The sequence below is a fragment of the Xiphophorus couchianus genome, chromosome 11, assembly GCF_001444195.1.
Source record: "Xiphophorus couchianus chromosome 11, X_couchianus-1.0, whole genome shotgun sequence".
NCBI classification, from domain to species: Eukaryota; Metazoa; Chordata; class Actinopteri; order Cyprinodontiformes; family Poeciliidae; genus Xiphophorus; species Xiphophorus couchianus.
The window spans coordinates 16,734,815-16,759,673 of record NC_040238.1 but is presented as its reverse complement, the minus strand read 5'-3'; the positions used below and the strand labels follow the sequence as shown (position 1 = coordinate 16,759,673).

Below are 24,859 nucleotides of genomic sequence, written 5' to 3'. Positions count from 1 at the left end.
AAACATCAACGCCACTAACAGCGTTTCAATGCAGACTATTTGTGAACAAACCTAGCTCAAACACAAAGAAAATATTAAACTAGGTGCATCAAAAGGTGACTATGTTAACAAAGTAATTAAACAATAAGGCTTATTCTTTGCAATGTGTTGTGCAATAAACACATTGTAAATCAAACAGGATCTGGTTTGCCAATTAATGCAAACAATTATGGCATTATAAATTATGAAAATTACTAACAAAACTTCTAATTTAGATAAAAATGACCAAGTTGGAGCGCCACCTGATCATCAGGGAAATAATAGCCAAACAGTTCAGTCTCAGGTATTATGTATAAATATATACTTGATAAGGCTTAGCTATTAAAGTAACAGTAGATAAAGGCAGAAGTCCATCACTGGCATCTTTTGGAAAGCAAGACACCACACATAGAATAAACACAAACAACTTATCTCCAATATGTAAGTTTATAAACAAAAACTAATTCAACCTTATAAATATTTCACTAAGCACTTAATAACACTTAACTTACTATTAAGTAAAAGATGAAAGAATGATAAAAACTAATAAACTACCAAAAGGTACAACAGTAAAAATGAGAATAGCACCAAAGAGGCAATGATAAAGAAACCAGGTTTATTAGTTTTCAACTCATCCAAATTTATTTGTATAGGACACAGCAACACTAAATTATGCAAAGAATAAAATATAAAATTGCCCATGGAATAATATATGGTAATATCACAGTCCAGTATGAATATATATGCTCAAGGTTAAAGCTTAAAGCCAAATGACCTCTGAACTAATTTAGATTAGTTTATGTCTTGATTTATAGAATATAACTCTGTATGAACTGAGCATGATTACCTGGGGGCCCTCCGGCCTCTTGAGGGCGCCATTAAGCCTTTAGGCCTATAGTTGTAGTCATAACTCCATCAAACTGTGCACAGAACTGCACTTTGACTAAATCACTGTCGCACTGCGAAAACACAAACAAGATGGAGTGTCGAGTAGCAAACTATTTCCTTCTGCTCTCAGCAAGAAAACATTTGCTTGTTGATACATAGCCGACATCTGTCTGCAGCAGGAGAGAGACAGCTACTCTTAATATGCTTCCTTTTGATTTAATGCTCTGATATCATTTGCTAGCTTTAAATATTTACACCAGCTGTTCTGGATGTGCAAACATGTTACAAGTTCCAACCACAGAAACTGGGTTGTTTTAGTTTGTGCTTTGTTGATTGATTTATTTTTATTAGAAAATTACTCATCTGACGACAAACATTGACAAACTCTGTATGGATTGGTTGTTGCATTGTTGAAATATCCTAACCACAAAGGATGAATTTTATATTTTAATACTCAGATGCTGGAAGGTTTTAAAAAACTCACCTTAAGTAAAGTTTTGCTTAAACCAGAATTATATTAGAAAACTAATGGGAGTTAAGTGGAAAAACCAAAAAACAAAGCATAGCCTCGCTTGTGTCCACCAGTCTGGTTGTAACTCAAGGTTCCTTTTAAGTCTTAGTGAGAAACAAAAACACCAATTTCTTTGACAATGAAAGAGGATAGATTAAATTTAATGATAACTCAGCAGTCTGTTATTGGAAAACATTTAGACCAGGAGTCTGCAACCTCTACACTACAAAGAAAATTGTTTTGAAATCTTGTTAACAAATGGTACATGATTGTTTGACAAAAAACTATATATTGTTTTCAATAGATATGAATTGTAAAAGAATTTTTTTTTTTTTAAAAACATCATTTTATTTTTAGGTTCCAAAATAAAGAAAAAAACATATATTTTGCAAAAAGAGGGTGAACATATCGTCTTCTATGCCATAGAATCTATGGGATATTGATATCTGTGGAAAATGATGCAAAAAGAAGAAAAAAAAAGGTTTTTAACCTGATGATGAAAAAAGCAGACGTATGATTGTTGAGACTTTAAAATTAGAACTGTCCTACAAATAGCAAACCCTAACAATCAAGGAGGAAAACACCAGCCCAGATTCACACAACTGTCAGCTTTGAGCGGCTTAAGAAACTCAGTTGTTATCATCGTTGTCTCAGCAGAAGAGAAGACGCGTCTTGCAAATGTGTTGCCTTTTTCTCATTGGATCGACACTAATTTCCCTTCCCTTTTGCAAAACAGCTGACAAGTGTCATTCAAGTAATCCAAACTTCGGTGTTTTAGATGTGGTAGCCAAGCAGAAATCACCATATTACAAACTAATAGATGTGCCTGTTTGACACTTGTTCACACAAATCAAGTCATAAGTATTACTAGATCTATTTAATATTTTTTTTCCACATATTTACATTAATGCAGAATCTTTGATATCACAAAGTAATATGATTACCTATTTTATAATCTTATATAATGTACACAGCTAACACAATTATCACGAGGCAAAGTCACCCTGTGCTAAATTAGCTCAATGTCCCACAGGATGGATTTATGTAAAGAAACAAGAAGGAATTTTGTAATCAACCACAAAGGGTGAAATGGACACTTTAAAAAGCTATTACCATATTCATAGAAAAATTAGTCTATTCAAAGAAAATTATTGTCAAAAGAATATTATATAGCACCTATACTTGGAAACCAACACTGTCACTGAGTAGTAAGACAGAGAAAGGGAATCCATTAAAAAAAACGTATAAAACTACATCATTTGCTGAGCAAAAATGAGACAAACAGGATGCTGTTAGTTGCCATGCAACCTAATAGGATCCATTTTTATAGCAATAATTTGGTCCTTTTAATGCCGTGGTATCGTAATGGCATTCACTGTTTAAACATCTGCACTGGGTTACTAAAATCTGATCTGGGCTTCACACCGTAAATTTACAAATAAAAAGACATGTTTTGACACTACGTTAAAATAAATGGTTAATACAAAACCGTACGCGTTGAAAAATCAATTATCATAATTTGATGTTGATTTGAAGGGTATTCAATATTCATGTAGCTAATGGCCGACATTTTCCCTCTCATTTCTCTTTCTGTAAACGCATGGGCTTCTTGGGGCCATTACTGATAAACTGTTGTGCTGTCGGGCTCGTCTGAGCCAGGAACTGGATGTGTACCAGGTTTTGTGCCTGGGAGAGTTGGAGTCTGTTGAAATATTCAAATTGCATTTTAATTACAGCACGCCCACAGGGAGAACCGCGAAGGATTAGTATCAGGTTGTAACACAACCTTACACACGGCAGAGATTATCCATCCATCCATTTTCTGTTCACCCTTGTCCCTAATGGGGTCGGGAGGGTTGCTGGTGCCTATCTCCAGCTACGTTCCGGGCGAGAGGCGGGGTACACCCTGGACAGGTCGCCAGTCTGTCGCAGGGCAACACAGAGACATACAGGACAAACAACCATGCACACACACACTCACACCTAGGGAGAATTTAAAGAAACCAATTGACCTGACAGTCATGTTTTTGGACTGTGGGAGGAAGCCGGAGTACCCGGAGAGAACCCACGCATGCACAGGGAGAACATGCAAACTCCATGCAGAAAGACCCCGGCCGGGAATCGAACCCAGGACCTTCTTGGCAACAGTGCTACCAACTGCGCCACTGTGCAGCCCGACGGCAGAGATTAATTGGATAAACAGAGATATTAATTGGTTATAACTTTCCTCTCAGCTAATTTTCTTCAGAGCTAATTTCTTCTTCAGATCGGCAGAGATATTAATTGGATAACTGCCGTTAATTGGATAAAAATATTAATTTTAAATAATACACAATTATAATTAATATTTTTATCCAATTAACGGCAGAGATTAATTGGATAAAAATATTTATTTTAATTGTGTATTATTTAGTAACATAATTGTGGCATATAGGACATTGTGATATACAGAATAGGACTTCCAGCATGAACTCGAAGTTTTAAAAAGACTCCTTAGGCGAACCATCATGCCTCCATTGGCAAAAATAAATCTGAATTATTGAGAAACACATGGAGGATGTAATTGGCAAACAAATTAATGCTATAAAAATTTTTGTTGAAGCCAAATGGCCTCCAGCCTCTACAGTTCTTCTTGATAGCTTTTATGCAGCTCTCAACTCAAAACTCCACATTTGGAAAACAGTAAACACAAAGGCCTAAACAGTGGCACCGACACATGGTCAAAGTGACACATTCTGTTTGCAAAAGGCTCTAACTGTGTCAAAGCATGAAAAACATGAAACAAAAAGCTACTATTGTCTTCAAACAACACAACTTGCAACCGAGTGCATGACTGTGGCAGTGAAGCATCTTCGGATCCAACACATGAAAATCCCTGCTTTAAATTATTGTGGTCGTATTTTCTTCTTTTTATTTTGCTCGGCCCAGACTTTGTCTCCTTACTCACCGTAGCTACTAAAGTCCATCAATTTTATCTGTGGCATAGGTTTGGTGAAGTTGGTTAACTGTGAATGAAAACAGAAGTACTCTAAATATCACAGAAAATACTGTAAATGCAAACCAAAAATAAAATCAAAGAATAAAAAATTTAGAGAAAGAAAAAAGAAAGAAATTCCCGTTATCGATGCTCCGTCTCATCTTCCTTGGATCCATACTGGAAAAGAACAACACAGACATGGCACATTTCAAGGCGAATGAAGGAGAGTCAAACAGGTGCAAGCCTGTAACTCTTTTTAAGTCGCGTTTCTCAGCTTCTTATGTGACTAACATTTGTATTTCTTGATCAATTTCCAATCCTGAGCGTTATTCAACTGCCTTTTGAGATGTGGAATTTAAAGCAAACAGTATCTAGTGACGCATCGTCACCACTTGCTGTTGAAAGACTAACAATTCAGGCCATTTCAGCTCTTAGAGAGACATCTTTCAGGCAGAACCACTGATGATGCATAGTTGTTTTGACAACTTTGTTGCTAGACAATTGTGACTGTTTTCTCATTCCAGCACGCTTCTTCTGCCTCCAGGCTCTGGGAGTTAAAGGTGTCTCTCCAAATGTGTTTTAAAATGATTTTTGCCTTGTAGAAAACGTCTCTCATCCCTTTTTCTAGCATTTTCAGTGGTGCAAACAAATGTTTATGTTAGTTTTCTGGTTTGACAGTGAATCCACTCCAAACTGCCTAGATCAATAATTATAATAGAAAAACATCTGTGCATTTTTATTACTGCTAAAAATACTTCAGCTCATTTATTTTTCATTTGTTTTATAGCAGATCAACAGTGTTGGGTTACCTCAGCAAGGAAACTTCAGCAGCAGTATTGAGTTGCTATGTAATGTAATAGCGCATGTTAATTATAGATATCAAACATGAATAAACAGGCAAAAAGAAGAAAATGATATTAATGTAGAGCATTTTCAGTCGAACATTACTTTAAAAGTCCCCACCTAAATTCTGAAGTTCTGTTTAATGAGTGTTTTTTGATTCAGCTTCAAAATAGACTAATTTATTTTTGTGCTAAATAAACGAGGCATTGAGATTGTAACACTACATGCAGCCTCATACAAAAAGAAAAAGTCACAGATAGGAATTGTTGAATTACATTTTGTAAGTGCTCTATTGGAAAATAAAATGCCTTACAAAAATCCATAATTTTTTTCACATTTTGTCACATTACAACCAGAAACCTCAGTGTATTTTGTTGGCATTGTTTTGTAATAGACTAGCATCAGAAGAAAGATTTAAAATGATATCATTTGTTCGCTATTGTGGATCAAACATTTGAAATTCTGACATTTTTATTGAGATTAAACACAGGCGGAGTACTAATTGGGTGACAATTGTATGTATTAAGTTGATTTTTTGTCTATGGGAACCTGATTGAAGGTGATTGAATTGAATGCATATGCTTTCAACAATTTTCAGATAATTTTGTTTGTTAAAAAAAAACAACTTTGAAAACAATGTGTCATTTTCCTTCAAATTATGTTACTTCCTGTTGCTCCATCACATCAAATCCCAGTAAATATGTTTGAAGTTAATTTGATCAGATGTAGAAAGGTCAAGTAATGTATTACTGTGCTTTTTGTCATGCTGATGTAAAGATGACTACTGAAAACTGTTCATCTTGCTTAGAATATGTTAACTTGTCATTTATTAAGCATGAATATCACCTCATTCCTTTCCATGTTTCCTTTTTTAATACCAACTTCATTGAACATGACACACTCCATCAAACATGCTTTCAGCAGCCACTAGGACACTGGTGGCAGAACTGCCAGGATCTCGATTCTCTCCCACTGCAACACTCTCCTTGTTTATGATCTACACCTCCCCACAACTCCTCCCTAACCACCACCACCACCACCACCACCTCTATGGAGAGCCCTTTCAGCCAAAATTCAATAAATAAATAGATAGGGAAAATAAATAAATGAGTAATTGGCCTCTTTATTCCCATTTATATTTATTAATTTATACATTTATTTACTCCCAGATTTATTTCTGCCTGGGTTTTTTTTCATTTCCCTATCTTCCATTTTCATTTATCCTTTTCTATTTTTTCATTTTCCTTAATCTGTTTTTCATTTATCCATTTCTCCCTTTTTCATTACTCCTTTTTTCATTTATCCTTTTCCAATTTTCCATTTGTCCTTTTTAAATGGTCAATTTTCATTAATTCTTTTTCAATTTTCCTTTTTTCATTTGTCTGTTTTTCCCCAAAACTGAGAAAAAAGATAAATAATTAAATGCTCATGAGGAGGGGCAGCGTCATCGGGCTACACCTTCTCCAATTGGTTGCTTAGCATCACTCCGTACTTTGCTTCAAGAAAAATGGCGACTTACCACCAGCTTATCAGTGAGTTGAAGCTCAGCAACTTTATTAGAAAATAGTCTTACAACTCATGACTTAATTATTTTTCGTGTAGAGACGCTCAGATAGATCGTGTTTCTATGAGAGGCCCTATGGGCCAAAACTTACAAACCCTTTCACATGTACTATCAAACTCTCTTACATGTACTACCGCAACGGAAGTTAACTTAAAATTTCAGTTTCTGATTGGACCCCAGGCAGGAGAGGGCGGGTTTTCACGGACAGAAAAATAGCTGAGCGGCAGCTATACTCACAGAGGCAATGAATATTTTAAATGACATCGTTAGTGCTCCTACAGTAGTGTCAGCATTATCAGAAGTGTTAGATAGAACCCGACAGCCAGCGTCGGAACCCCCATCTATCAGTGCCGTAAAGCTAGCCTGCACTCGATTTTAATGTGCGCGACAGCACAAGTTACGACGCTCTTCTTTCAAAATAAAAGCGCACCTTGTTGCTTGTGTTTTTCAGGAGTGAATAAACAGAAATTTATTTGCAGATTTCTGAAGCAGCTTTCCAGAGCATAATGTTGCGTTCACTATCCACCTTATTCCTGGGTGGCTTACTGGGGAAACGATTATGGTTCTTACTTCCGGCGCCCACCGGAAGTAGCCATATTTCACTGTAATTTGTAGGGTTTTTTGCTAGTCTATATTCATGATAGAAGTTACATCTCTCTTTTCCGTTATAATACAATATTTAGTCCAACTTGTTTACGGGCACGCCGTCTGCTATCAAAGAGCTGCTCAGTAAAGAGGGTCGTAATGTGAGTTTAATCACCGGGAGCGACAGGAACACAGCGTTACAACGGAATAACGTGAGTTAGCAGCGCTGCTAGCAGCTCGTTCCTCTGAAGAACTGACAGTAATAAAGAAGAGAAAAGCAGAGAAGCTGGTCAGAGTTCTGAGCTGCAATTTTGCGCCGACGGTGTGATGTGAATTTTAATTTTTGCTTGAATTAAAAAAATAATAAAGTTCATGATCTGAGTCTTTATCATTATATTTGGGCCAGTAATATTTTTTTATAAGACAAAATAAAATATCTGGGTTTATTTAGTCCATCACAACAAGAACCTCCGATTCCAGCTTCCGATTCGGGAAATAGCTAAAGGGCAATTCCACTTAATTTTTCACTACTTTCCGCATCTTTAATCGACTCTAGTTTAAAAAACTACAACACCCAGACTCTTCTAACCTGGACTGGATTATTCTCCAGATTAGAATATGTAGAACCATGTTTGTGACTTGTGAAACTTTTATCTGATTTGTGAAACTTCAATAAAGGTTGATTTTACCTCTTTTTTTTTTTTCCACATCTGGATCACACAAGAACTGCTCCAGCACCAAAACTACAACACCTAGAGACACTTCAAACCTGCACTGGATTAGGAGCAGGCTAGCCCCAAGGAGATTTATTTACTCTTTTTTAGTAAATGTATAAATGAATAAATATAGTTGGGAATAAAGATGCCCATTACTCATTTATTTATTTATTTTACCCATTTATTTATTTTACTCATTTATTTATTAATTTAATTTTGACTGAAATGGCTCTCCATACACCTCCACACTTATCTTTTTGCTCACCTCTTTCGTCTTTTCCCTGCCTTACTTACCCCGATCTATATCATCCCTTTTCTTACAATTATCCATGCTCCTTCCACCTCTCTTCGTTTATTCCTAATGCCACCTAACGCCCAGTCTTGCCCGGCTTTCCTTCTATTCTTTCTCCATTTCTTGTTTAGTATGCAAACCCCAAGAGAGGGGGAAAAAATGGGTGAAAAACGCTCTCTGCACCACTGTCACAAAAGACCGGTGAGTCATCTCCACTTATGTTCCTCGTCTCCCTCCTACAAAAAAAAAAACAAAAAAACAACGCATGCATGCACACACACACACACACACCCACACACAAAAACACTTAAATTACCTACCGCGCATTTACAGCAAGACACAGATGCACAAATGTTGGTGAGCTACAGACAGACATTTAAAAAGAAACAGATTCTACTGTCCTCCAAGGAACTCCTTGATACAATTCATGGTTTGAATTGTTAATGAAGAAAATGATAATGACGGCAAAAATTTGCACCATAAAATGCCACGCACTATTTAAAACCTTTTTAACGAAGAGTGATTAAGACAAGTTGCAGGAATGACGATACACAAATGAACACGCCACAAAACTGGTAATAACAGAACGTGATCTCTATAATCATGTGCTTGAAGTGATTAAACAGAAAAAAAGAAGAAATGAGAACGCATAAAGAATACAACCAAAACCCAGAGGGGATATTAATTCTTTTTGTTCATGTTTATACACCTACATTTTAAATATCACAAATAAAATGCTCTTTCCCCATCTGCTGGCGGGATGCGTCTCTGCAGCCAAAGAAGTGCTGTGATCAAGATGGCAGTTATAGAAAACCTCTGGTTTTTTTTCTTCTATGAATGTGGAAATCGAAATAAGATATTTACATTTATTGATGATTTAATATCTGAAAATCAAATAAATTATCTTCCACTTTCTTTCCAAGCAGTTTATTGGAAGGCTTCTAAATGTAGGAGGCTGCCTGTCACAAAAACACTATTTGCTTTCTTTGGTTCAATCGAATCTGTTTGATAAAATGGGTATAAACCAGCTTGGTATACTTTCTCACACTATCTACCGTTGATTAATTTCTAAAGATATGAAACAAAACCTAAAGGGCATACAGGCTATCAGATCCGTTATTCTCTTCTCATGTGCCTCTTTGTTTGTATAATTAAAAACATGTCCTGCCTGTAGTCAGACAAAGAATAAAATCATAAAAAAGAAGGGTCTTAAGGCTCTTCTACACCTTTGTGAGAGCAGTGGGAAAGTTTCTGGCTTCTGGAAGTCTTGCTCACGCCAAGCCGGACTCCACCGCACAGACACTGGAGCCCTCATCTGATTACTCTTTACAGAGGCCTGCTTGTGAGCTATTCAGACACATGAAATATTGAGAGTGTGGAGCTTCCGTTTCAGACACAGAGAGGAAGGGAAGATAGCAGAGAGGCTGGCAGGCAAACCAAGACTAGGGAAAGAAAAAGCCAAAGAGGGTTGGGATTAGCAGGAAATAGCACGTCAGGCACCGTGGGAGGGAGACACATGAGTGGGGATGGAGGAAGAAAGGTAAGGCAAGGAGTGGATGAATGTTTAAGACTAATCAAGCTCTCGCCTTCAGAGTAACAGTAGAGGCTGAGCTGGTGCAGATGATTGAACGGCTGATAACCCTCTTGTAGATCAGTTAGGAGGGCATGTGTTTTTTTGTTTTTTTTTAAATTCTACTCCCTTTCCCCGAGAAAGTAGTGGGGCAACGTCTGTCCAGGCAGAAATACTGACGGAAAAACCCAGTGAAGAAATCATTGAGTCCAGAAGTATCCAGACACCAGAGGACACCACCAGGGCTAACAGCGGAGTCTGGGATGAAGAGGTAAAAAGCAGATGGGCAACAGGAAGCAAAACAGGAAAATTAATTGCAACTTGTACTTTTGTTTTGGTGTTTGGTCTGTGTGGGTGATGGTCATAGATTTTAGAGGATCAATGCATTGAGAATGCAGAGACATTAGCAGAGGAGACTGTGATAGCTACGGACTACCTCCCGGAGACCCACCTGTCAACAGGAGAGGACATGAGTCCCCAATCTGTGTCATCTCATCCCTCCACCACACAGAGTAAGATACACACAAACTTGTATTATGTTCCCACATTCCTGTGGGGACATTGTACTGACTCAATAGATTCTCTGTTTGAGCTCTCTAAAGATCAAATGCTATCATCTCATCTCCAGAAATACTGCCATCCTCTGCTTTATTTATCTAATAAATACATTTTTAACAAAATACTTAATTTGTGTTTGGAATGGGTAAAATGTGGAGAAGATCCATCCATGGTTGGGTGGGTGGCAAAAAATGTTTGCAAAATACGACCTTTCTTTGCCTTTATGTTGGACTTTTTACTTTCAAGAACATTTGTTGTACTGAATAATGGTCTAATGCATTGGATAATTTGTGTCTTTACAGATGCCCCAACTGAGCCATGCTGGTATTGTTTGAGGTCTCTTGACTCTGAGTCTCATCCCAACGTCACAAAACAGGAGGTAATATTTCTGACACAACTTATTTTGTTGTTGTGTAGCAAACAGATTCTCTGATTCTCCCATATATTGGAAAGCTTTTGTTTACTTAAAAAAAACCCATTCAAATTATAAATTAATAGCAAAAAAATAAAACAAAATTGATGCTCAAAAAAGCAAGAGCTGTAAAGTGAATCAAGTCAAGAATTATATGATTCATTTTTGTTACTTGTAAGAAAAAAGAAATAGACAGCAGCATTCGAACAAGAACATTGTAAACACTTAACCATTCATCCAACTGTAACTACATGTTCAGATTACATCTAACCCTCAGTAGTTATTTAACTATGAAGAACTCATCATTTAGGTTAAGGTCAAGTAAATAGCTCAAACATTCCCTAAGTTACTCTAAAAACAAATCTGATTTTGCTTCTTTAAATGTAAGCAAAAAATTGTTTTAAAAAAAATTAACAATTAAGCTTTGAATCAGTAAAGCACAGCTTTGTTTTGAACACTTCTTACTATATCCTGTAGGTCTCTATTCCCTGTGTTTCAGGAAGACTCTGATCCTGAATCACATCTGCCCTCTAGTGGCCAGAAAGTGAACTACCAGACAGATCCCAGACCTCACTTTGGTGTAGCCTGTTCCTCCCACTCTACATGTCGCCCCCTATGGGGCAGCGAGGGGCCTTATTGGGGACCACGAAACCAGGAGCTGGCCGAACAGACAGACACCTGTCCACACTGCCACCTGGGCTTGCCCTCCGACACACTGCGCTGGCATGAGGTTGGCAGGAATACTAGCATGGTGACACAAACAACATCTGCTCTAAATTCACTGAAATATTTCTCTATTCACAGGCAAAATGTCTTCTGTTTGATGGGCTGAGGAGCTCGAAGAAAGAAAACTAATCACTGTGAAAGAAAGATGTGACTTGTACATATTTTAGAAATATATTTCTAGAAACAATCGTCTGGGCAAATTTTTCAGGGAAATCTTTGCTCATGTTGTGCAGTTTTTTTCCAGAGCAGATAAACTGTTTAGAATGACACATTCATTCCATGTGACACTTATTCTAGTCTATACTGACCTCTGTTACAAAATATTTGCATATTTTTGTATTCATCATTTATTGGTACATCCCAATTTTTCGCCATCCTCATAATCTTTCAAAAAAAAAAAGTCAACATTTTTTTTGCTTTTGGCTTTATCTTACATAAGGAAGTGAGAGGTGCATTTAAACAAATAAAAATGATTAACTGTCGAACTGGGTAAGGCTCTCTGGTCCAGTACTCATTGGTTCAAATCTTACTAAAAGAAAGTAGATATCGTCTTATTGGAATGGACAGAAGTCACATGAGAGGTTAAGTGGAACATTGATTGACATATTTAATGTACAGTATATTAAATTGATCATTTTGATGATGGCATTTGAGAAAATGTAATGTTTATTGCTTGTTTCAAAATTGGTATTATGTTTTTATAGCATTAAGCACTTTGAACTGCCTTGTTGCTGAAATGTGCTACACAAATAAACTTGACTTAAATTAACAAGCTTCAAATCATTGTATCTGTAAAGCCTAAACAAGAGCAAACATATCAATTAAGAGTTTTACACAACCTTCAAAAATAATAAGAATATTAAAGCTATCCTATTCCTGAATAACCGTATTCTATTAAAAGTGTGATCTATAATCTATTTTTTAAAGACATTGTTGAAACAATAGTCAGGTAACATAGATTAAAAGGAAAAATATGAAATATTCTCACATTGCAATGTCCACACAGATTTTTTTATTTAGTTAAGCTCTAAATAACTTTGAGAAACTAATATTACTCTGTGATTAAATGTGGTCAGGTTTGAGACTGAAAATTTAAATTTATTGGGGAGATTTGAGACTTCTTATTATATCGAACTTCAATGGTTAGACCAATGTCGTAGCTGTTTAAGTGAAACGAAGTAACCAATTGAACCTTGTATATAGTATGTTTTAGAATACAGTTGCATTAATTCAACTGTTTGAATTAATACAATTGAATGTGGAACTGATATTAGAACTGGGTCCTTGTGATGTAACGGAACCAGAGGGTTCTACAGACAGTACTTCACTAAGTTGCATGTTCTGTCAGTTGGGGCTCATTCAGGCTTTATCTCACAGTTTCTGAGTGTCAGGATTTCTCTTTAATGTTTACTGTTTAATGTTACTGTCAGCTGGATTTGCACATGAACCCGTATCTACTAGCTGCTACTGTGACACAACAGGCTGTTTTAAATCTTTAAATCCAGATAAACCATGGAGGAGTGCGAAGACAGACTATGGGAGGACGATTGTACTTCCTCTGACGACTGTGGGGAAGAGACCATGCATTTAGACAACCGTGATACTGAGGAGATAGGTGAGTGGGAGATGCTTCCTGATGTCTGCTTGCTACACATCTTCAAATATCTCTCTGATGGTGATCGCAGCAGGGCATCTCTGGTTTGTCATCACTGGCACAAAATCATGCGTCTGCCCTGTCTCTGGCGCTGGCGCTCCTTTCACCTCAGTGGCCGTCTCTCTAAATACAAGCAGTCCGAACACTTATCGGCAGTGGGCTATGCTGACAATCTGGGAGTCTTCTTGGAAAGCTTGGAGGTGACCGTGTGTCCTCCAAGATCTGTTGTGTTGGCCCAGCGTCTGCATAACACCATCTGTGGGCTGTTGAATACACTGGTCAGGTAAAAACAATTTGCATCTTAAGACTGCAGTATGTAACGTTTACAAAAATATGCTTTTTTACATATTTACTAAAAGTGTTGCCATGTTGCGACAGTGTAACATGAGACAATCTGCGAAAAGATTGGTTTCCTCCACCTCCTCCTTGAGTTGCTATTGCTGTCTGAAGAAATGCGCCGCTCCCAACCAAAAACAACCAGTCAGAGCCAGAGGGAGTGTCTTAGCGTTGTCAATCAACCTCGTGTATGTGCTGCTCAATGTCCTAATGGCGGAGAATCTTTCCAGTTACTAGTTTTTTCAGGAAAATACCAGGAAAACTGTTAAATTCCAGTTTTCCTGTTAAATTCCAGTTTTTATCCACCATCATCCACCAATGATGGTGGATAAACAGTTTTCCTGGAATGGAAAAGTTCCAGGAAAACTGTTTATCCACCATCATTGGTGGCCATGCTAACTAGCTTTAGCATTCATGACAAGCTCCACTGCTATGCTTCTAGCTGTAGCATAGCAGAGAGCAAGGGGGAAGGTGTGAGCAGTGCGTACATAAGTGTGATTAAAAGCACAAAGACCCTCCTCCTCTCTCTAATTGGTTGTTTCTGAAGGAGGAGAGTATCTGTTCAGATGACAGCAGGATCATAGGCAAGAGCCAGATGAACTCAACTTTTTCTCATGTCTCATACTATGCTGCCATGCTATAGTGATAATAAAACACACACATATTAAGAAATATGTAGAATACATATACAGTACAGACCAAAAGTTTGGACACACCTTTTAATTCAATGAGTTTCCTTTATTTTCATGACTATTGACATTGTAGATTCACACTGAAGGCATCAAAACTATGAATAACACATGTGGAAATATGCACTGAACAAAAAAGTGTAAAACAACTGAAAATACCCCTTATATTCTAGTTTCTTCAAAGTAGCAACCTTTTGCTGTGATTACTGCTTTGCACACACTCTGCATTTTCTTGATGAGCTTCAAGAGGTCGTCACCTGAAATGGTTTTCACTTCATAGGTGTTGCCCTGTCAGGTTAATAAGTGGGATTTATTGCCTTATAAATAGTCATGAAAATAAAGAAAACCCATTGAATTAGAAAGGTGTGTCCAAACTTTTGGTCTGTACTGTATATATATATAGAAAAGTTACATAGTTCAATTTTAAGTGTCTATCTGCAATCTGAAATCAGACTCCAAGGACATTTTTATTCATAAAATTGAACATCATTTTGTCTTCACAGAGTTCAAGCCCCATTAAAGACCCTCTCCATCATACGGCTGGAGCTGGACCGTTCCTCTTGGGGCCAGGGCCTCAGAAATACTGTAGTCAACAAACTCATTTATTTCCTCTTAGAAGGTCCCTCAAGACTTAAAAACATTTGCCTGATCAGGATACGGACAGAGACCCAGCAGGTAATGTCAAAAGATACCGAATAATACTTGACAAGAAACATTTAGCAAAAGAACAAAAAGTGAATTGGAACATTCATTTGTAATGTAAAGCTACCAATGTTTTTATAGGAGATGGATAAAAGAATTGTTATTTAGACTTTTTCAACAAAATACTGACTTATTAACTTCTAGAGAAGTTAATATGTTTACATACACATCGGGTTTACTGAAGTGACTCACTCGAGCAAATAATAAAGCAATACATTAGGAGCCTTAATTCACAGGTGAAATTTAATGACAATCAAATACCACTAAATTTGTGTGCAGCCATAACAACAACTGCTATAATAGTTTCACCTGAATCTGGTTTATTTCTCAATTCTTTTGACCCACAGGGTCTGGAGCTGCTTTCTGCAATAGTACAAAATCAAAGAAGCCTCTCTCCCCTCTGTGGCCTTTCTTCTTTGGATCTAAGAGGTTTCTTTTCTGTCACTGTGCCCAATCACCTTAATCGCAATATACCTCAAATGCTGCAAAAGTTGCAAGGCCTCACCCACTTGGCTCTTAGCTACTCCTGGTTGTCAGATGAACTGCTGCTGGCTCTCAGTGAAAGTATCAGAGCGAGAAGGGTAAACTATGGCAGAGATGGTAACTTCCTGGAAAACCTTTCACTGTACTGCACTCAGAATGAGCCACATCAACAGGTAAGCAGGGAAAAAAAAGAACATTAGGTCAGTCCAAAGACACTGCCCTATCCATGTTTTACCGAGAAACTACAAAAGATGATTAAACTACAAGTGCTAAATAATCTCTTTCAAGGTGGTGTATGGTTACTCATGGGCCACTTTGGTGTCCAGCTGCCCAGATCTAAAAGTCAGACTCACAGTCGAACAAGTCGTTGACACACAGCAGCTGGCGAGGATCCTGCTGCCCGAGATTCCACTCGTGGAGTACAACATGACTGCATTTTATTCAACAGATGAGATCTGCAGCGCCAAGCCTCTGCTCCAAACCATGCTGCCCTGGTACAGACACAGCCTGCAGGTCAGAGTCCTGAGAAAGATGCATCACGTGAAGCAAAAATGTTCTTTTTTTTCCAACAAAATTTTCACCCGGAATCTGCAGAGGGCACAGGCTTGCTGTTAAATGCGTACATTTGTATAATGAAGTTACAGTTTGGCCAAGTGGTTCCCAAGCACTGCAGTTTCTGATCATCAAAATGACAGTGGTAGAAATGTTGCCATCCAGACAATTACTGACAAACTTTGGCTTATATTGGCTTATAAGCAGTATAAGAATATTGTTTGGCTCAAGTAAAAGCTTATAAAATATTCAAATTTTGCTTATAACATGAGTTTCAACAAACATAAGACCTTTTTTTTACTTAAGCCACTTTTCATATATATATATATATATATTTACTTTTCAACCATTCAACTTTAAGAATCTTCAGTACGATAAGGGAAATGTGTTCTGCTATAATTGTTATACTTTTTAAAACAACGCCTCATTAAAATTAATTTATAACATTTTAAAATTCTACTTCCATGTACTTTCACCTAGAGAGCTGTTCAAACTTTAACATTTATTGCTTTTTGAGTTGTGTCAGCCTACTTCAAGTTCTATTGTGTCTCTACTTGATTCTGTCTGACAGTAAGTAGCCCTGGGGGTTATGGCCAGAATTAAGCTTAAGTATGTGAGAATTAAAATGACTGGATAGCTCTATTTCCTCATAAAATCATTGCTTTAAGACAGCTGCTTATATTGTTGTCAGATATTAAAAGTTGGTACATGACCTAAAACATTTGGGTGTAACAAAACAAGCAAAAACAGACAAGAGGACAAATTCAAATACATTGGAAGAACGATAGCTGCGTAAAAACCATTTGAAAGTGTTCAGTCACAACAATGCAAAGAGAAATGTTCTTGTCTGTAGAATCTAACACTGGACCTGAGCAACTGCAGCGAGTCACTCGATGATGAGCTGCTGGAGTTGGTTAATGTGTGTGAGAGCCTCGTAGATTTGAGAGTCTGGGCTTTCTTGGAGATCTCCACTGTGGGTCGGCTCCTGCACATCCGGATGACTAAAAGGATGTCACTCAACAAGATCAAAGTAAGAAAACAGGGAGAAATTCCCCTTGAAGCTACGGAAATTTAGTGAAGAGAAAGATAATAGTACATTTGATTGCAGGTGCGAATCTACACAACGGTAGAGAACATAGAGGAGCAGGAAGATCAGCTAATGGAAATACTATCTCCCTTTTGTTACCCTCCTGAGCTACAGTTCCTGGCAGTCATTTGCCCCTATATATGACACCTTCAAGTGTGCCTTAACACCAAACGAGGCACAAGCTCCCTATAAAACCAAAATAAAGTGAATGAAGCATAAAAGACATCTATTTCTTCATTTAACCACCCAAATGATAAACACCTTGTCAGGGTGATGTGGGTGTGTTTATGTTTTTCTCCAGGAGACTGGGTGAGCTGGGGTTGTGTATAGAAACTCTGACCTACTTTCACTGTAAAGGAGGAGCAAGCAATGTTGTGCCTGTGTTTGCTCCGGCATGGGGAGAGCACTATTTAAAGTAGCAGAGATTAAGGGCCAATAGAAATAAACTCTTGTTCGGAGGATTCACGCGAGACTAGAAAGAGCGTGAGCCTTCTTTGTGTTTTTAATCCTCTTCATTTGATTTTGGTCTATTATGAATAGAGTCTTTAAAGGTTGTATTAGATTTAAGCTCTTAAGTACGACACCTTATAATCCTTACACACTCTCCACTGATTGCTTTGTTAATTCCTTCATGACTGAATACCTTTTTAGTCTTCTGTTTTGAATAATTACCCACCATTTTAAATGATAATGACATATTTCAACAAAAAACATGTCAATGCTTCCTCATTTGCTGAGTATAAGGTCACAACCTCCCCACCCCCACACACACACCCTCACACACACACACTAACTTCTTGACACTTTACCAAGTTGAGCAACTTAACCATGATCACACCAGACCACTGAAAAATCAGGTTCTGCTGCAAAGACTCCTGCCAGGGAAGGTAGGTGGAAACAGCACAAAATTACTTTAAGTCGTGGCTACTAGTGTTAATGTCGTAACCCGCTGCCAAAATGTATTTATTCTGTCAATTATGTCTTGGAAAAGTATTGCAAAAGTATCCATAACCCTCCTTCTTTTTCACAGTTGATCATGTAGGGTATTATAAACACAAATAATATTTTAAGGAATGTTATGAAACCGATGAACGTGCCTGTGAAGTGCGAGGAAGCTTTTACTGTTGTGGATTTGCATTCAATTAAAAACAAAGCCTCTGTTGTCAACATGTCAGTTTGTACTCTTTCACTAATTCAAAAATAATGTCAATATTAATATGTTGAACAAGCCTGGCATAAGAAAAACATTAGTATTGCAGAGCGCGTGACTGTAACGGAGCAGCATCCTTCACGCCATTGGCTGTTAAAGTCCTCACAAAGTCACGTGACTGTAGCTATAGCAGGTCGCCGCCCGTCGCCATCACCTGACCGCCGTCGCCACGCCGGTGCCCCGCCTTCCCGTGTTGTTGTTATATCCTCCACATTGTCTCCGCCAGTCCGCCGGACTATCGCCCCCCTGTACCGACGTTTTGCGGAGTCATTCCCCGACCGTCGAAATGTCCTCGCTGCCGAAGCCCTTCTCTGTCTGCGAGGGGCCCTGCGAGAGCTGCGCTGCCCGAAGACGAGGCCTGAGCTCGGCTCTCCATCAGCGGCTCCCATCCCCGCTGCTGGCCGCCTCCGCCGCCTCCGCCACCGGGTTGGTGTCGCTGAAAGAGCACCGGAGGTTGTGCGAGGGCAGGCGGAACCTGGCGGCGGCTGCGATCGGAGGGAGGAAAATCACTCATCCCGGAAAAGCTATACTTGCAGGTGGATTTTCTGGCTCTTTTAATTCAGACTGGAGATTTCAAAGCAGTAGTTGCTCTTTGTGTGTTGCAGAGAGAACAGTATAATCCCAGTCTGTCGCCCTTAAAGCTATCCAAGCAGAACTGGGTCAAAAAGCCCCATGCCCAGCAGGATGCTACAGCAGTTGCATCATGTAGCCTCATCCCTGTTTTCATTGCATTATGCCCCTCATACAAATGTAAACAATAAATGTTTACATTACAAATCCACCACTTCTTCTATGTCCACAAGTTACTTTAGGCAACAGAACATTCAGGAGCAGTTCTGCATCTCTCTCTCAGGTGGCATAGCAGGAGCAATAGAGATCTGCATCACCTTCCCCACAGAGTATGTGAAGACCCAGCTGCAGCTGGATGAGCGAGCCAACCCTCCAAGATACAGAGGGATCGGTAGGTCACCGGGCTGGGATGAGTTTCTGTGCTGGCCTTGTGATGCTCTCTCACTCCGTCCTGCTCTGGGTTTGGACAGGTGACTGTGTGAGGCTGACTGTGCAGGATCACGGGCTCAGAGGGCTGTACCGAGGTCTCAGCTCCCTGCTGTATGGGTCAATACCCAAATCAGCAGTCAGGTGAAGACAAGCACACTGTACATGGCAACTTTTACATCATACAGCCTTTTTTAAAAAAAAAAAAAGTAAAAAGCAAAAGAAGCTACTAAAATAATTCAGATTTTTGTTTTTTCACACGTCAGAGGTTAGCAGGGTGGAAAATGTTAAACGAGGCGGAACAGATCCAGTGACATAGAAACCAGACCGGGTTTCTTTACTGGATGTGTACCACACATACAAGCTTTCTTTTTTTCTGTTTTGTTCTTTTATTTTTCATTTAACAACTACATGTGACAGCTTTTGACTATAAAAGAAAAATGTGCTGCTGGATCCTTGACAGTAGTAGTTTTACTTGTCAGAAAATTCCCACTTATGTATCTCAGCATACGTCCCTTACCTTAATAGGATACGAATGATATCAAACCAATCACATAAAAAAGTAGAGCATGAACAAAACTACCTGATTTAAATCTGACTGGATTGAAACTTACTGACTGATTCACGGACAAATATCAGCTATAGTTTTTGAAATTTCCACATTAAATAATTTTTCATAAAACATGAATTGCCATCAGAAAATAAAGTCACTCTGACCAGCAGCAGATATCTAAATTCTTCTCTGCATTTTTTCTAAAACTCCAGCTTGAGTTAAAAAAAAAAAAAAAGTTTTGTACAATCTTACATTGATTTGTTATTGAGTACAGAATTAGGTGAAAGTAACGAACCAGCAAGTATGTCTTTTATATGTTGCTTCCAAATACCTTTATCGTCTTTTGAAGTGATCTTGATTTACCCTTCCTCGGGTTTTTTAATGTTTTATTTTAACTTTTGCTGCTTTTTTAAACAAATACTTTGTCAAATCCGTGTACCTGACCTAAGACTAACAGTTTCTAGTAAAAGGACTGTATCATGTCCGAAAAATACAGATTTTTTTCTTTTTTTTTGAAGTTAAAAGAATCACTGTCCTCGATAAAGTACTATTCTGCCTCTCTCAAGCTATGTGATCTTGGATATTATTGTGTAGACTGACTTAGAAAGAAAGTGACTGAATTTGTGACGGGTGCCAAAAATATTTTGGTTTTTGCCTTTCTAGAAAATCTGCAAAGAAGGAGCATTCCTGTACAAATTTCTTTCTGTTCCTGTTTTATAATACTGAAATGTCTCCATCCTTCCAGGTTTGGCACATTTGAAATGCTTAGTAATCCGATGCGAGACCACACGGGCCGGCTCGACAACAAACGGAGCCTCCTGTGTGGTTTGGGAGCCGGGATAGCAGAGGCTGTGCTGGTCGTCTGCCCCATGGAGACGCTGAAGGTTGGTTGAGACGTTCACTTTCTGCAGGAAGTTTTGTGATGTGTCACAGAGATGAAACATCTGGATAAAACGGTCTGTATTTGACAAAGGTGAAGCTCATTCATGACCAGTGTTCCCTCAGGCCTCGCTACAGAGGCTTCTTCCACGGAGTCAGTGAAATCATCAGGGAGCAGGGTGAGTGAGCAAAACTGGAGCAGCTGCTTATTTTGTATATTAGCAAAACTGCATCTGTAGTAGTAATGTCCATTTTTCCTGTGTAGGTTTGAGAGGAACGTATCAAGGCTTGACACCAACTGTGCTTAAACAAGGAACTAATCAGGCCATCAGATTCTATGTTATGAACGCTTTGCGGAACTGGTACAACGGTGAGATGGTTTTCCCTGAACAGATGATAGAAATAAGAGATCAATAAGTTATTGTCACTTTCGTCAGTTTTTTGGCTTTGGCCCCTAAGGTGATGAGCCTAGAAGAGAAATGCATCCAATCGTCACTGCGATGTTTGGAGCCACAGCAGGAGCAGTCAGCGTTTTTGGAAATACGCCTCTAGACGTCGTCAAGACCAGGATGCAGGTAGGAAACAACGCAACCCTAGTTTTTATGTATGTATATATATATATATATATAAAACTATTTTAGATTTGATTGCTTACTGGCCAAGCATATGATTTAAAGAGGGAATGTCATTTCCCATCTAGTACCCAAAAAGTAGCGCCTCACAGTGGCTGGTGTCTGAATTATTCGATGTTCTTTGGTAGAATAGCTTGTTATCCAAACACCCTAGCATGCAGAGCATCTTCTGTTTTGTCTTTCAATTCTTAGTTTTCTCTTATATGCTTAGTTTTCTCTTGTTTATATTGACTTGCCTTGGAAACAAAATTATCTTAATAGAGACTGACAAATGTGCATAAAAATCTATTTTTTTCAAAACCCAAGAACAAAAAGATTCACATTTGGATACTGTTTAAATCTCTTTACATGCTGGTCTTCACCTTCTATATATTTAATGTTTTGTGCAAATTGTCAACCATCACACACCTTCTAGATTGACAAAAGTAACACTGTTTTCAGCACAACTTCCATTCTCCTGAGGTCCTGAGTTCAGTTCTAACTGGATTTCAGAAGCTAAAAGATTGTTGTTTTTTTTTCTACCTGACAATCATCAAGCTTAAACATGCCATGATATTTTAGTTTCTACATTAACATAACTTTGATTCACCTGTGTCACATTTCTGCAAATCAAATGCACTAATTAAATAGAATCCTCTTGGCATCTAGCATCGCTAAGCTTCTGGATTTGTATTAGCTAATAATTCTCTGGTACAGCTGACATCGACCTTTGTACATCTTCTGAGACCTAGCTTAGAAACTAAGCATAATTTATTCTCAAATCCACATTTATCAAACCCAGAATGAGCGCAGAAAAGAATGTTGTCACTGTACGTTTGTTGCTTGTTAGAAAATCTTAACACATTTTTTTTAATATATGTATATATGTTAGGGTTTGGAGGCCTATCGCTACAAAAACACATTGGATTGTGCCTTCCAAATCTTGAAACACGAAGGACCACAGGCGTGAGTACCATGTAGCCACTACTTTAGATTTCTTTCCCCCTTTAGCAACCAATTGTAATCTCGTAACGTCCTGCAGGTTCTACAAAGGCACAGTTCCCAGACTTGGCCGCGTGTGCCTTGACGTGGCCATAGTCTTTGTCATTTACGAAGAGGTGGTCAAACTACTCAACGACGTGTGGAAAACGCAGTAAACCGGCATGAATGTGAAAAAGGGTCCGGGAGGAAGCATGGACCAGTGCCTCTTGCTACGCACAACACAACACCTCTGTTCCAGTTCAGTTTAGCCGTCTGGATTCTCCTGAGCAGATGACGCGTCATCTTGACCGGTGTCCACACTGTTAAGCAACATGTTCGGTTACGTAGGCTCACTCTAAACCCAGCAATGAAGATTAGAGCGGGTTTTTTTCATCAAGTGAATTAGAAGTAGGTACGGATTAAATAACAAAAGGCTGAAAATACGATAAAAGGAGTATTAGGAACGACATGAAACGAACACTTTGTTCTGAAACCAAAAAAGTGTCTTGATTCACTGAGTACTTACCATATACTGTGCTGTGAATGGACTTGAGCAAGCTTCTTGAACCACTGCAACCAGTCTGTGCAGCTCTTGGCTTTGCTTGTGGTGCCGTCATGCTCGCAGCGTCCAGGTGACGGTTCATGGCGAACCTTAGTGCCCAGTGCTGACCACAGTTCATCTTTGCATGAGCATTTTTAGACTCCAACAACGAGTCGCAGACCTGCTGAGGCTACACAGACAAGTTTCGAAAGGGAGTGAGTTTGTAACTGAAAATATAAGCTCATGTTGGTACATCCGTCTTGGTTCATGAACATTGTAGAACTTTCTGTTTTTGTAGTCTGTTTTTTATATCATTTTTCTTCTAGTCAGATCTACCACATTAAGGTTCTTTTTATTAACCCTGGTTTGATCTGTCAGACAGACTTTTGGTATGCTAACATAATAGCTAACTCAGTGTGACTAGGATCTTGAAAAGGGAAAAGGTTTGTTGCCACCTAGTTGTTAGACGACAATAACTAGGAACTGATCTGTTGAAAGACTTTTGACATAAGTGAGAAGTCTCAAAGCAACAGATCAATTTTTGGGTGATCTTAGTCTTGGACAAAATCCTTTCTGTCTTTTTAATCCTGTCTTCATCCGCCATCTTGTCCTTCCTCATTTGTCCTTTCCTCGCTTGTGTCCTTCCTTCACTATTTCCTTCCTACTTTCTTTCTTGTTCCCACCTTTCCACCCTAATGTCCTACTTTCTTTCTTGTACCGTCCCTCCCCTATTGTCATTTCTTTCTCCACTTTGATCCTCTTCCTTTGCTCCTTCTTTCCTGATTACATATTTAAAATCTTTCCCATGTAGGAATATTTTAAATTTATCGGGAATTTATGGTATTTCATATTACGGTATCTGGAAATGTGGAATTTGTCCACAAGAAACAATATTCCCCTTTTAAATATTGTATGTTCCAATAATTACCAGGTTTCACACTTTACACAGGGATACAAAGAAGGTTGTTTTATCACTCGTCATTTGTTCTTTTTTTCAGAAGGCATTTACTGCACAGTATTGTTCATGGTTTGCTGTTTTGGTTTTTCATAAAATGGCCAATTTTAATGCACACATTCTCTTTAATTTCTGTGTAAGCACCAACACTGCTCATTGTAGGGCAGATTTAAAGCTTTTTTTATTGTATGGGAGATACCAAAATACAACATAATGCACATGACATAAATGCTGTTGGACAATTTCAATGATTCAAGTTTGATGTTCTTGATGATAATAAACTTGTGTAGACCAAGTCTGTGTGGCTGTGATAAGACTACACATAACGTTTCAGACGTAATTTTACCGTGCAAACTGAAATGATCAATATAGCAAATCAAAAATATCTAAACTTTTACTCTTGAACTTATCAACACTTAAAACATTACTGTACTTTAGTGGGACTTATGTGATAGATCAAAACAAATTGATGGTTGTGTATTTTAGATTTGCTGTCCACCTGGAATACAACTAGTGATCAACAGGAGTCCTCAGTGGGAGGGAGAGCTGCTCACAGGTTGGAAAAACACTGGCTTTAAATAAACATTTGGTGATTTAAGTTGACATCTATTTAAACTTTACTAGCAAAGGAGCTAAGGGGGAAGTTCCTGCCTTGTTTATCACATTAAATTCACTCAAGTGTTTAAAACAAAACCTCAGGTGCACCATTTCTAAAATACATACAGGTATATACATATTTTTTTAAATGGTTTCTAGTTACATGTTGTGGATCAATAATTTGTAAAAGCTTTTGAGTAAAATTAGAATTCAGTATTAAAGATTTTCTTTTTTAAATGTGCTTCCAAAACAAAAATGTCGCTCTGATAGATTTGAATGAAATTAAATTTTTGGATTAACAAATATGAAGATAAGAATTTTGAATTTGCATCTTCACAAAAATAACTCTTACACTCAAAGTGCAAGCTTAGAC

At 38.2% G+C, this 24,859-nt stretch overlaps 3 protein-coding genes across 3 annotated transcripts; all 3 read left to right on the top strand.

The window, feature by feature from the left end:
• The first annotated feature begins 9,405 nt into the window (after positions 1-9,405).
• On the top strand, positions 9,406-12,366 carry LOC114153412 (uncharacterized). The gene is made up of 6 exons (XM_028031950.1): positions 9,406-9,934; positions 10,109-10,235; positions 10,332-10,476; positions 10,825-10,901; positions 11,434-11,664; positions 11,739-12,366. The coding sequence occupies exons 1-6, from the start codon at positions 9,921-9,923 to the stop codon at positions 11,787-11,789; spliced, it is 645 nt and encodes a 214-aa protein (XP_027887751.1). The 5' UTR covers positions 9,406-9,920; the 3' UTR covers positions 11,790-12,366.
• A 247-nt stretch (positions 12,367-12,613) lies between these two features.
• Positions 12,614-17,433, top strand: LOC114153409 (F-box only protein 39). Its single transcript, XM_028031948.1, has 6 exons — positions 12,614-13,597; positions 14,843-15,014; positions 15,389-15,697; positions 15,813-16,037; positions 16,930-17,106; positions 17,185-17,433. Exons 1-6 carry the CDS (start codon positions 13,173-13,175, stop codon positions 17,305-17,307), a joined length of 1,431 nt encoding a protein of 476 aa, XP_027887749.1. The 5' UTR covers positions 12,614-13,172; the 3' UTR covers positions 17,308-17,433.
• Positions 17,434-18,530: 1,097 nt separating this feature from the next.
• Positions 18,531-24,184, top strand: slc25a1a (solute carrier family 25 member 1a). Its single transcript, XM_028031949.1, has 9 exons — positions 18,531-18,909; positions 19,227-19,334; positions 19,414-19,513; positions 20,668-20,806; positions 20,896-20,980; positions 21,067-21,171; positions 21,261-21,376; positions 22,305-22,378; positions 22,455-24,184. Exons 1-9 carry the CDS (start codon positions 18,660-18,662, stop codon positions 22,567-22,569), a joined length of 1,092 nt encoding a protein of 363 aa, XP_027887750.1. The 5' UTR covers positions 18,531-18,659; the 3' UTR covers positions 22,570-24,184.
• Positions 24,185-24,859: the final 675 nt, after the last annotated feature.

Excerpts from the sequence above, each read along its gene's own strand:
- LOC114153412 (XM_028031950.1), top strand. Across the intron at positions 10,236-10,331 it reads GCGGAGTCTGGGATGAAGAG|ATTTTAGAGGATCAATGCAT; the intron begins GTAAAAAGCAGA and ends TGATGGTCATAG. Across the intron at positions 10,902-11,433 it reads CCAACGTCACAAAACAGGAG|GAAGACTCTGATCCTGAATC; the intron begins GTAATATTTCTG and ends CCTGTGTTTCAG.
- LOC114153409 (XM_028031948.1), top strand. The coding sequence starts at position 13,173 with ATGGAGGAGTGCGAAGACAGACTATGGGAGGACGATTGTACTTCCTCT. Across the intron at positions 15,698-15,812 it reads AGAATGAGCCACATCAACAG|GTGGTGTATGGTTACTCATG; the intron begins GTAAGCAGGGAA and ends ATCTCTTTCAAG. Across the intron at positions 16,038-16,929 it reads GGTACAGACACAGCCTGCAG|AATCTAACACTGGACCTGAG; the intron begins GTCAGAGTCCTG and ends TCTTGTCTGTAG.
- slc25a1a (XM_028031949.1), top strand. The coding sequence starts at position 18,660 with ATGTCCTCGCTGCCGAAGCCCTTCTCTGTCTGCGAGGGGCCCTGCGAG. Across the intron at positions 18,910-19,226 it reads CGGAAAAGCTATACTTGCAG|GTGGCATAGCAGGAGCAATA; the intron begins GTGGATTTTCTG and ends TCTCTCTCTCAG. Across the intron at positions 21,377-22,304 it reads TCGTCAAGACCAGGATGCAG|GGTTTGGAGGCCTATCGCTA; the intron begins GTAGGAAACAAC and ends TATATATGTTAG.